The 12777-nt window shown below is 42.3% G+C and overlaps 1 protein-coding gene and 1 long non-coding RNA gene across 2 annotated transcripts in view; both read right to left on the bottom strand.

Annotated features, from left to right (window-relative positions):
- Positions 1-7686: 7686 nt before the first annotated feature.
- Positions 7687-12777, bottom strand: part of LOC138957243 (uncharacterized) — a 5620-nt gene continuing 529 nt past the window's right edge. Inside the window, exons 2-3 of the long non-coding RNA XR_011452973.1 lie at positions 9292-9389; positions 7687-8629 (exon numbers count right to left, since the gene is read on the bottom strand). This is a non-coding gene — a long non-coding RNA (uncharacterized lncRNA). The remainder of the gene's footprint in view (positions 8630-9291; positions 9390-12777) is intronic.
- Positions 9970-11108, bottom strand: LOC138957244 (uncharacterized). The gene has a single exon (XM_070328390.1). The coding sequence runs from the start codon at positions 11083-11085 to the stop codon at positions 10366-10368; it is 720 nt and encodes a 239-aa protein (XP_070184491.1). The 5' UTR covers positions 11086-11108; the 3' UTR covers positions 9970-10365.

Below are 12777 nucleotides of genomic sequence, written 5' to 3'. Positions count from 1 at the left end.
CTCTCTCTCTCTCTCTCCTAATCTGACCTTACCCTACCCTAGAAAAGTACCTCCCCTCAAGTGTTTCTCTCAGGATCAAAGTGATTTAACCCAGAAGAAACCCACGGTACCGATAATCGCGTTCCGTCAGTCTTTTTAATCTCCCGCCTGTCTTTCTGTCTGTCTCTGTCTGCCCTCACGTCACTTCCTGTAGACCTGCGTAATGTCACTTGGTTGATAGTCAAGGCAGTTATCCCCCTTTATATGGGGTTAGATGACGCTTCATTATTCATTTATGTTGTCTGGGTGACGGTTCATTCTACTCAGACAAGAATGATTGATGGTACATGTTGGTAATCGGGGTTGGGAGGTTAAGTATCTTACCGTCGGGTTGTTGAACTTAAGTTTGAAGCTAGCGTGCTCTTCAAACCAGTCTCTACTAAAACCATTATATAATGACATGCTTTTGTTCGTGGAATGGGTAAAGTGAGTCATATACATTGATTGATATACAAGTTTCAAAGTACCTCTCACGCGGAAATACAGTGTTCTAGATGATCGAACGTGTAGCAAAGACATGTACGTGTACGTGTAGATATTGCGTCATCCGTAACTCACTTTCTCCAATGTTCAAAATGCATAGGTTGTTTTGCTCCCACCAAGACTGCAGATCTTGGCAAACGCGTGACGTAAATACTAGATTTGATGACGTTACCCGTACACGTTCGCTTCCCGTACACGTCCTGAAAAGTGCCACATCTAGATCTTGCTAATGCAGTAAGTTGTTGTGTACGTTTTGACACGATCCAGATGGAAAGTACATTTCATCGACTGCATGGTCACATGTATAAATCCAGAAGTTGGAAGGGACTCCAGACCCGCTGGGTTTTATTTTTTCAGGTGGTAAATCTGATCCGCAGACCCATGCAGAGTGTGCGCATTGGAATGATACCAAATGACCATATGCCGATATCTGAGGTAGTCTGTTCTTGGTTCACTGTATTTATGGCCATGTGTGTGCTGTAACGGTTTTCATTTGATGATTATCGCGCCAGCGGTCCAGCTGCACGCGCACACGCACACACACACACACACACACACACACACACACACACACGCGCGCGCGCACGCACACACACACGCATACACACACGCACGCACGCAAGCACGCGCGCGCGCACACGCACACACACACACACACACACACACACACGCACGCACGCACGCAAGCACGCAAGCACGTACGCACGCACTCAAGAATGCACGCACGCACACATACACACACACATACATACACACACACACACACACACACACACACACACACACACACTCCATCCCACCACCAACCCGCCAAACACTCGATTCCTTCCCTACACAAATAAAATACAAACACTAACATGGACAGCTACAAACGAAAAGGGGATAAGGGGCCGGAATGATTGTAGGGTCACCCAACACACATCCCTCATCCCTCCTTTTCAATCGCCCCTCCTGCTGCCTCTAGCTGTGTGGAAGGGAAAAGAAGTGTTTGTTGGAATGGAAACCATGCCCATTCCTTGTCCCTTTGCCCCCTGGATGTTTTTGTTTCCTGATCAAAATCTTGCTACCATCTGATTGAATTTGGCACTACGTTTACGGCGGTTTTCTTTCTTCCTTTTTGGATGTGATTAAATAAAGAGGAGAGCCAACAAATAACGCCTGGACATGTTGCAGATTCCGGCCATAATTACTATTGAGGAGAGAAAGTTGAATCCCGTTTTGTTGTTTTTCTTTGGTTATCTTTTTTCGAAAAGACCTGGTTGTTTTCTCTTGGCATTCTGTCTTGCTATGGCGGATGAAGAGGGGGATTTGTGAACAGGTGGATAGTGCGACGTTTTGTGGTATTGGTATTGGGTGCAGGGTTCGAATTCCGATGACACTGAACCATAATTACTATTGAGGAGAGAAAGTTGAATCCCGTGTTGTTGTTTTTGCTTGTTTGATTTTTTGTCCAAGATACCTGCTTTTCTCCAGACGTTCTGTCTTGCTATGGCGGACGGAGAAGAGGATTTTAAACAGGTGTATAGTGCAACGTTTTGTGGTACAGGGTTTAAGGTTGGAATTCCGATGGAACTGAACTATAATTGTTATGATGAGTCTTTGAGTCTACAGCTTGAGCCATAATTATTTTTTTAAATAAGCAGTTGGACCCATATTTTAAATATTTTGTAATTTTTTGTTTTTAGAAATGCTCGTCTCTTTGATATGCTCTCTTGAATCAAGAACGATTAGTCAATAAAACGTTTTTGAAAATTTACTTTAATTGTAATTGTGTTCTTTAGAGTTGGAGGATGGGGGACAGTTGTTGGCAGGTAAATAGCGCGTGCTCTTTGGTTCAAGGTTTGAACACCAGTGGGACTGGACATTGGCACGCTCCTTGGTGTTTACAGGTAGATAGGCGGGGTAGGGGGGGGGGCAGTGGTCCAGTGGATAGTGCGTCCTTTTGCAGTATCTAGTCTGGGGTTCAAAATCCGGCTGGACTGGAAGAGCATTGTATGATGTGTCCTCTTTACAATGTTGTCGTGTCAATGTATTAAATGTGGGTAGAATCGATAACACTTTCGTTTGCAAAGCATACATCGAGATGAAAGGGGTAGTCTAAAGATGTCAATCACATTTACTGCCATGCGATAGCACGTCTGTCGCCTTGCGGTATCGATGCGCAAGAAAGCAACGCGTGCACATCTCTTCGCGGAAAAAAACAAAACAGCGATGGTCCTGGGAGAGGAAGGAACAGAAGAAGAAAACAAAAACGATGAAAAAATCTGACCAAAAAAAACCTCCACAGAATAAAAGAAACAAATACAGAAAGAAAAAAAATATGGATGTCGACAAACACAAGAGAAGAATATGTGGGTCTGCTGCTAAACTGAAAACTGATGAAAATAGGAAGAGTAGCAGACCGAGAGAGAGAGACACACACACACACACAGAGACATGCGTATGACAGACTGACAGACCCACAGACGCACGTACGCATATGCACGCATACACTCTCTCTCTCTCTCACACACACACACATACACATACACACACACACACATATACACACTCACACATATACACACACACACACACTCACACACACACATACACACACACACACAAATACACATACACACACTCACACACAAACACACACACACACACACACACACACACATACACACACACACACACACACACACACACACACACACACACAATCACACACACCGTACAACATGCCTCTTTCATTGACACACAAGACATGGCAGTTCACAGCCAGCCACCATCGAAATGCCGGTTTTCTTCAGTTGAAATTACCCGTGAAAATTGCTGCTCTCGTCTAAGGGCCTGCACCTTTTAACTCAGCGCAGGATTGTTTGTGTTGATTAGGGGCCCCTCGCCCCTGTCCTAGCATCGCTATCAACACACACTTTCTTGCCCGCGACAAAAGATCTGGAAACAATCAATCCTCGCGATCGATGAGGTTAGCTTGGCGCGGAGTTGGTGCCGAGCTTGTGCGTTTCTTGATACGAGCACTTGATTTTGTGTTTGTTTTTTGTTTGTTTGCTTAACGCCCAGCCGACCACGAAGGGCCATATCAGGGCGGTGCTGCTTTGACATTTAACGTGCGCCACACACAAGACAGAAGTCGCAGCACAGGCTTCATGTCTCACCCAGTCACATTATTCTGACACCGGACCAACCAGTCCTAGTACTAACCCCATAATGCCAGACGCCAGGCGGAGCAGCCACTAGATTGCCAATTTTAAAGTCTTAGGTATGACCCGGCCGGGGTTCGAACCCACGACCTCCCGCTCACTGGGCGGACGCCTTACCACTAGGCCACCGTGTCGCGGTCGAGCACTTGATACGAGCATGAAGAGTTGGTGCATTTGTATTGTCAGTGATACAGTAACTGTGTCTGCCCACAATGAACACAATGTAGATAACGTGTCTGTATTAAAGTAAACAAGTCGCGTAAGGCGAAAATACAACATTTAGTCAAGTAGCTGTCGAACTCACAGAATGAAACTGAACGCAATGCCATTTTTCAGCAAGACCGTATACTCGTAGCATCGTCAGTCCACCGCTCATGGCAAAGGCAGTGAAATTGACAAGAAGAGCGGGGTAGTAGTTGCGCTAAGAAGGATAGCACGCTTTTCTGTACCTCTCTTTGTTTTAACTTTCTGAGCGTGTTTTTAATCCAAACATATCATATCTATATGTTTTTAGAATCAGGAACCGACAAGGAATAAGATGAAAGTGTTTTTAAATTGATTTCGACAATTTAATTTTGATAATAATTTTTATATATTTAATTTTCAGAGCTTGTTTTTAATCCAAATATAACATATTTATATGTTTTTGGAATCAGAATATGATGGAAAATAAGATGAACGTAAATTTGGATCGTTTTATAAAAAAAATTTTTTTTTTACATTTTTCAGATTTTTAATGACCAAAGTCATTAATTAATTTTTAAGCCACCAAGCTGAAATGCAATACCGAAGTCCGAGCTTTGTCGAACAGTACTTGACCAAAATTTCAATCAATTTGGTTGAAAAATGAGGGCGTGACAGTGCCGCCTCAACTTTTACGAAAAGCCGGATATGACGTCATCAAAGACATTTATCAAAAAAATGAAAAAAACGTATGGGGATTTCATACCCAGGAACTCTCATGTCAAATTTCATAAATATCGGTCCAGTAGTTTAGTCTGAATCGCTCTACACACACACACAGACAGACACACACACACACGCACATACACCACGACCCTCGTCTCGATTCCCCCCTCTACGTTAAAACATTTAGTCAAAACTTGACTAAATGTAACAAGAAGCACTCACTGTTGCTCGATGACGTAAGTTGGAAGCAGAGTTGCGTCATAGTTTGTTTGATAGCGTCGGGGCATGTAGACTGTCAATGCAATGTTCGCTGATGTAGATAAACACATCATAACTGCCTGCGAAAGGTACATAAGACTCAAATACTGTTGCTCCAAAAATCGGACAAACATCAGCGTTGTTATGGATACTATCAAACCCAGTAAACATATATATATACAGCACGACATTAGCTCTTCTGCAGTCCACACGGGAAGTGAAAAAGGCCTATAATCGATAACTGACAGCGACAAGTCAGTGTCGATGCACTACATTTGTCACCCGTTTCAATTTCTCGCACAAACCCGCTAACAATCTGCTCCGAACGACCTCAGCGTCTCTCGTTGGCAAAGAGGGGAGTGAGGAGAAAACCTCTCAATCTCATTGATCCCCGTCCCTTGCCTCTCTGTCGTCTGCCGCGACACTCTCTGAGCTCCACTGCAATCTTAATCAAGTCAAAGCCCCCAACCCCCCCCCCCCCCCGATCCCACCTCCCTCCCTCGTCTCCCCACCCCCTTATCAATTGTTTGAAGAGGCAATATTTGCCTATATGGGGCTTTCCATTACTCCCGGTTGCATCTCGGAAAACAACATTAAGGAGACGTTTTCGTGATTAAAAATCCTTTTAGAGTTTTAATCGGGGTGGGAGGTAGTGAGGGCGAGGGATTGAAGCCTTGCAAAGGATGTTTGCTTCTTCTCTGAGGAGAAAAGTTGTCTGTGGGGGAAGCTGGTTTCGTGTTGTCTTTGGGGTTAGCTTGCTTGTTGGTGTATCAGTCTCTTGTTTGTGGAGTCAAACTAAGGGGGGGGGGGGGGGAGGAAGAGGAAAGAGAGAGAGAGCGATTGAGAGAGTGACAGACAGACAGACAGACACACAGACACACAAAATGATACACAAGCAGACATAGAGAATGAGAGAGTGATGGAGGAAGAGAGAGAGCGCGTGTGTGTGTGTGTGTGTGTGTGTGTGTGTGTGTGTGTGTGTGCGTGCGTGTGTGTGTGTGTGTGTTTGTGTGTGTGTGTGTGTGCATGCCTATGTGCGTGTGTGCGTGTGTGCCTGCGTGCGTGCGTGTGTGTGTGTGTGTGTGTGTGTGTGTGCGTGCGTGTGTGTGTGTGTGTGTGTGTGTGTGTGTGTCCATGCATGGAAGCGTTAGTGCTTGTGCGGGCGGGTCTTCTTAATAGTTTTTTTTAAATCCAATTTACACACGCACTCAAATTCGTTTACCCGGGGCATTCACACTCGAAAATGAATGAAAACTGTATTTTAACTTATACCACTCCTTTTGATTATCCCTTTACTCTGGGAAAGATCGATAAAAGTAATTGACATTTTTACAAAAGATAGAACTGACAAAGAGGCTAGCCCAGGAAGTGATTTTACAGTCGTGGCGCGTCTTCCCAAGTCTGCATGCCATGGAGTACTATGAAGCTGTCTCTGAGATGTCTAGATCCAAGTCCCTACCCTTTCCAAACTCATTCAAAATCACTTTATTTCAGAAAATCGAAGAAACGAGAAAATGCGACATTACTGTGGGCGTCGTCTGTGACTTACTGCCGTGACTAAATCAATGTCGATGTTTTGGGGGGACCCAATTATTTGTGACCCTCCACCACGAAATGAGTCGCATGTCACCTCACGCGGTTCTGCGCTAGGCTTAATATAAGTCCGGGGAGTGTATCCAGGTAACAGTGTGAGGGTCACCTTAGTCACAGGCTTATAACTCAAACAGTTTTCGCTCTTTTCTAAAACGGTTTTCACCACTGCTGCCGTGTAAAGGCAGAAGGAAGCAAGTCCATGAAACATAGTTTCGAGAAAATCGACTTTTTGTGTTTGCATCACTGTTTTGGAATGAAAAGCCTAAAATGATGTTTTTGTTTGCTGATAACATGAAGGACATTATTGTGCGTTTCTGCTATGAATATTAAAACCCTCTTTTGATTCATCACTTAGAAATAATGATTTTTGTGGACTTACTGCCTTTTGCCGAATTAATTCCCCAAACTCATTCACTCAAAAATAATGGTAAAAGGCAGTAAGAGGACATACTGCTTTCTGCCAAATTATATCCCGACTTAAATCTTATTTTTTAAAAATGGCAAAAAGCAGCATTGGACTTACTGCTTTCTGCCATATTATATCCTGGGCGATATATCTGGCTGAGAAAAGGGCATAGAGCAGCAAGTGGACTTACTGCTTTCTGCTAATTTATTATCTCCGAAAATTGAAAGTAAAAGAAAATACACGCAACACTGCTTTTGGAACTTTTTTTCAAATGTGACTTTACGTCCAATGATTTCGTGAATTTCTGAATGCACAAACAACTTCCTTGGTGAACAATCTTGTATTTTCTTTTGTGATTAACTGAGACAAATGTTCCCGTTTTCTGAAATTTCAACACATGCTCAAGTTAGTCTTTGTCTTGGTTCCTCGTTTTGCTTATCGATCTGTGGTCGCTCACTCATGATTAACTTTATTGTTAATCCGTTCTTGTGTCATTGATATCGTTTAAAAAGACCATTATTTTTAATACAAGTCTTGATACTCTCTTTTGATATTCACAAGACAAATATTGACTTGAACGCAAGTCTTTTAACATTAAAATAAAAATCTAAGAAAACGTTTACACACACACACACGCTTTTTATCCTGCTGCTTGTCTGTAACACACACACACACACACACACACACACACACACACACACACACACACACACACACACACACACACACTGTTCTTTCCTTCTCACTGTCTTTCTCGCTTTCGTTTGCTAATAAGAATTAGAATCCAGGATCTGACAATAAGACGTTTTATTTATTGAGTTTGACTAACGATTTACAAAGGACACAAAATTAAAGCAACAGCATGACAAAAATAACTAGTGTGTCAAGCCGCCATTATACCAGAATTAAGAATAGGTCATCGTGCAGTCTTGATTTCCAAAGTACATGAAATTAAAGCAACAGCATGACAAAAAGAACTGGTTTGACAAGCCGCCATTATACCAGAATTAACAATAGATAATCGTGCAGTCTTGATTTCCAAAGGACACAAAATTAAAGCAACAGCAAGACAAAAAGAAATGGTTTGACAAACCGCCATTATACCAGAGTTAACAATATTATCGTGCAGTGTTGACTTTCAGCTGAAGTGTTCCACTTTTGAACAAAATTTGTTTAATTAGTCTTGAAAACTGTGTGATAAACTATATAAACATTTGTAGTTGTACACCATTTGCTACATTTGCTAGTAGAATTACATAGTAATTCACACACTGTCCACAAACATTGTAGTTGAGTGTTCAACTAGCAAAACCACAAACCTGCAAACTATGATGTAGTATATTTATTTATTACCCTATCTACCCCAGTTACAGTCTACATCGCTTCTAAAACTATTAACTGACATTCTGCCATTCGGCTGATGACAATTATCAACTGCAGCGATTAACTGGATGCAGATTTTTTTCCATGAGCCTGTTTTGATAACTAACAAACAACATACAATCCCCCCCCCCACCTCCTCCCCCTCCTCGTCCCCACGTTCTGCATCTCTGCGCTCAGCATCTGTTATTGTCAAACTGAAAGTTGTCAGTATTACTCCTCTTCCTCTTCTTTGGCCCATAACCGTCGTATGTTGCTGGCATTTTCATTTGGGCAAGTTCCATTGTGGCCTCTTCTCCTGCAAGCCGAGGTGGTTGTTTCTCGCAGTTGCAACCTGCCAGCAACGCTTACACATCTGTCAAATGAAAAAGGCAGCAAAAGTGAGACATTTTATTGACAAATCTCCTCCCCACCCTCCTTCACATCATCCTTTTCCTCTCCCGCGGACATCACCTCCCCCCCCCCCCCGGGCTACTATAATGACAAACGATTACTGCTGCTGCTGCTGATACTAATACTACTGCAACTTTCTTTCTTTATTTGGTGTTTAACGTCGTTTTCAACCATTCAAGGTTATATCGCGACGGGGAAATGGGGGAGATGGGATAGAGCCACTTGTCAATTGTTTCTTGTTCACAAAAGCACTAATCAAAATTTGCTCCAGGGGCTTGCAACGTAGTACAATATATTACCTTACTGGGAGAATGCAAGTTTCCAGTACAAAGGACTTAACATTTCTTACATACTGCTTGACTAAAATCTTTACAAAAATTGACTATATTCTATACAAGAAACACTTAACAAGGGTAAAAGGAGAAACAGAATCCGTTAGTCGCCTCTTACGACATGCTGGGGAGCATCGGGTAAATTCTTCCCCCTAACCCGCGGGGGGCAATACTACTGCAACGAAAATGATGTAAAGATGTTGCTCGTTTTAAAATATACCTCTTCAGCCCGAGAAAAGAAAGGAATGAAAAAATGTTGCACGCTATTTTTGGCTGTGTCAGTGAAACATACCTTGTTTTGGGCCCTTGAACATAAAGGGTCAGTGGTGGCGAGTATCCCTCAGTGTGCTGCAGCTGTCGTCGCTGCCTGTCCCACTTCGACTCACATTTCTGTCAAATACAATAGGACATAATCAAGGACTACTTCTCTCAGGACATGCAGACCAAAATTCAGGCCTCTGATCTCAGAGGCCATTGCTTTGTTCAATTGTATGACTTCCTACTGCCAAAATAGTTTGTATTTTGTTGTTTTTGTCCGTAATTCTGTTAAAGAAGATATAGAGTGAACATAAAAATGCTATTTTATGAGTTTTGAGATTAATTTTATTGCTGAGAGTTTAGAACAAGAAGAGGTAAGACTACTTGGCCCTTTGTATGTGTTGTTATTATTACCTAAAAGGATAGTAAGTACTGTGTGTTTGTTTTGATTAATCCCATTGCTTCTAGAGTGAGTTAAGTTTTTGCAGAAATTGTGAGGTAGCATGAGCATTACCAGAGCGGAGAGTCTCTCTCAATCAAAATAAAATAATAATTATTAGTCTTAAAATCAATCAATTAATAATTTTAGCTTGCAACACTAACAGTTTGTTTTAAAATCATCATTCAAGTAAAGGACTTAAAGAAATAAATGAAACACCAATGGATATATCATAAGTAAGAAAATGAAAAAGAGAGAAAGAAATATGGGGGGGGGGTTGAGCAGTAAAAAGGCTACTATTCAAGAGACGCAAAAAACGTTATGAACATCAATATAATTGTAGAGTTCACTAACTTATAAATGTGTCCTCTGAAAAGCAATACAATGTTAATTTTAGTTGTAATTGTGAAAGATATGTTGACAAATACATGAAAGAATATTCAAATAATTTGCATCAACTTTAGTGAAAATACTTTGAAAGCCTGCACTATTTTACACACGCAAAAAAATCAAGATACACTGGCCGGGACTTGAACCCAGATAACCAAGCCTTAGGCTTGGGATGTTACCTTACATTACCAGCATGGGGGATTTTTGTGTGTTTATCTTTCCTTTTTTAGTGGGAGGGGGGCGGGGTCAAAAAAGCTTAGGCCTACCCTTTCGCTGGGATCAGATCATTCTAGCTCTTTTCACTGAAGTCTGGAGGAGAACTGCATCCTTCTCGTGGTCTCGTTCCAGATTCTGAAGTCCATGAAGCAGCACATTGGAGAGATGCCTGAAGAGCCTATCGCAAGTAATGTCTATGTCATTGAAACTGGCCAATGTGCACAAGATGCCAGTAAGTCTCTTGCGGCAGCATGCCCGATGACGAGCCTTTTTCACAAAAGAAAGTCCAATCCTCACAAGCTCAAATGTGCAGGCATGTGGTGTCTTCAACTTGCCTCTAGACACTTGGTGGATGAAATCCTTGGCCTCACTGGTGACAAAGGGCTCTTCGTCCGTGAACCCAAGCTCCTCTTCACACTTGCTTTCCAGCCAGCCTGCAACATAAGCTGCACTGCTCTCCTCACTTGCTGTCAGTGTCACGTCTGCTGTACAGATCTCCATGGAGGCTGCATCCTCAAAGTCAACACTAATACCTAGGCAGGTGTGCTCTTTTGGCGCAGACTCAACCTCGATAGACTCCAGGAAAGAAGCTGCATGTTTGGCGAGTCGTTTTTGGCTGGCAGAAAATACATCTCTAGATGTCATGAAGCAGTTTGCCCCGGTTGTCTGTCGATAGACTCCAAATTCACCTTCGAGTCTGTCACTTTGAATTTCTCTCAGAACAACATAGTCAAATCCGGCAGAAGTGAGCAGATAGTGGCAACCAGCTTTCAGACCTTCCATGGTTTGAACCAAAGCCTTCCTGGTGTCATGAGTAAGGCATTTTATCCGTGATGCTCCCTGCCCTGACTCTGCCTGCTTGAAAATCATCAAGAAAGTATCCAGGGAAGTTGAAACTTTTTCTTGGACAGCACGATGCGGGTCATTCAGACGCTGATCTTGTCCTTTTTCGGATACATTGACAGTTTTCCACCAGTTGAGGACTGTTTCAATGATGCTAGCCGTCTGACTGCATCCTCTCAACCTCAGTGCGGCAACCACTTTGTCATTGAAAACTCTCAAAACATGTTTCACATTTTGAAGTTGTAACTTTGAAGGACAAACAGCAGACTGAGTGAGTGGGCTTGTCTTGAGGATGTTGTCTCTCTCTTCTTTGTACAGCTGCACAACGTCTTCAAAAGATGCAGTTGCATCATCACCAAGCGTTATTTGTTTGGTCTTTTCAGTAATCCAATTGTTGCGAACGCACTTGAGGAGATGAATTGTATCAAATAAGAGGAACCAGGTACGCTCTTCACTCAGTGGATGCTTGGCTATGGCAGTTGTCTCTGATTGTCTGTCGAACAGTTTGCAAAAGTGTTGATTGACCTTGTGGTTGTCTGTTATGGACCCTAAAACATGACCACCTGCTTTCTCTACACGACCTGCTGCCTCCATCACAACGCCATACTGGTAGTCCGCTGTCAGCCTGTGCATTTACAGATCAGGAACAGTGTACCGTATCCAAAGAATCAAAAACAGCAAATCACTTTGTAAAACTTTGAAGACAATCACAATGGATGACTGTTGTCAGGCGATTTAGAACAATACATCACATCCAAGCACTGGAAACTGATACAAAAAATTCACACTGTCGATACTTGAAGACGTAATCCAAGACTTCCTTCACTGAATATGAAGTAACTACAGTATCCGAGGCAATAGAAACTGCGATTCACTTTTGTAAACACATCAATTGAACACGTTGGTTGCCATTTTGAATGAAAACAGGAAGGAACAGTGTACGTATCCGGTTTTGTGCGTGCGTTAAAGAAAATAGTGCAGGCTTTCAGCATGTTCTTATTCGTCTAAATTAGTTTATATGTGATAATTCATCATTTAATTGTCTTTAATATGGTATAAACATTATATCGAATGCATGCTGAGTGTCGGATCTTTTGAAAACAGATCGTCTCTATCAACACAGAGAGAGAAGTAGCCCAACATTAAATTATTGCGCGATGCGTGTGTGCCTGACTCCAAAGCAGCAGCCCAGGGGATCAAAAATAGCACAGCTCGCAGCAGGCGCAAATTCAGTATAGCCTTCGAGATTGTTGGCTGGGTTTTGGCTGTGCTTGTACTGGTAGAAGGAGTACTTGGACATAATACTTATTCCGATGGTTGGAAGCACAAAGAGACCGGAGAACAATCCTCCAGTATAATGTCATACTGTTCCAGATCTAACACGCTGTCAGCGCTCAAGACCACAAGTCACTCATTCTAGATCAAAACAACTATCTCTTTGTATTAGAAACATGCTAAATGCATCCATAAATATCATGATGAAAATACGGAGCAGAAGTGAATAGTCAAGAAGTCACGGTAGAAGTAGCGTACAACAACAAAACTATAATAAATGGGCATTTGAACTATGGCATTTTACTTGCTAGCTCCGTAATGCAAGTGCACATTAGAATACCCAAATCAGTCAGAAAA

This window comes from Littorina saxatilis, unplaced genomic scaffold (genome assembly GCF_037325665.1).
Source record: "Littorina saxatilis isolate snail1 unplaced genomic scaffold, US_GU_Lsax_2.0 scaffold_771, whole genome shotgun sequence".
NCBI lineage: Eukaryota > Metazoa > Mollusca > Gastropoda > Littorinimorpha > Littorinidae > Littorina > Littorina saxatilis.
The sequence above is the reverse complement of the archived record's forward strand: the minus strand, read 5'-3'. Positions and strand labels throughout refer to the sequence as shown.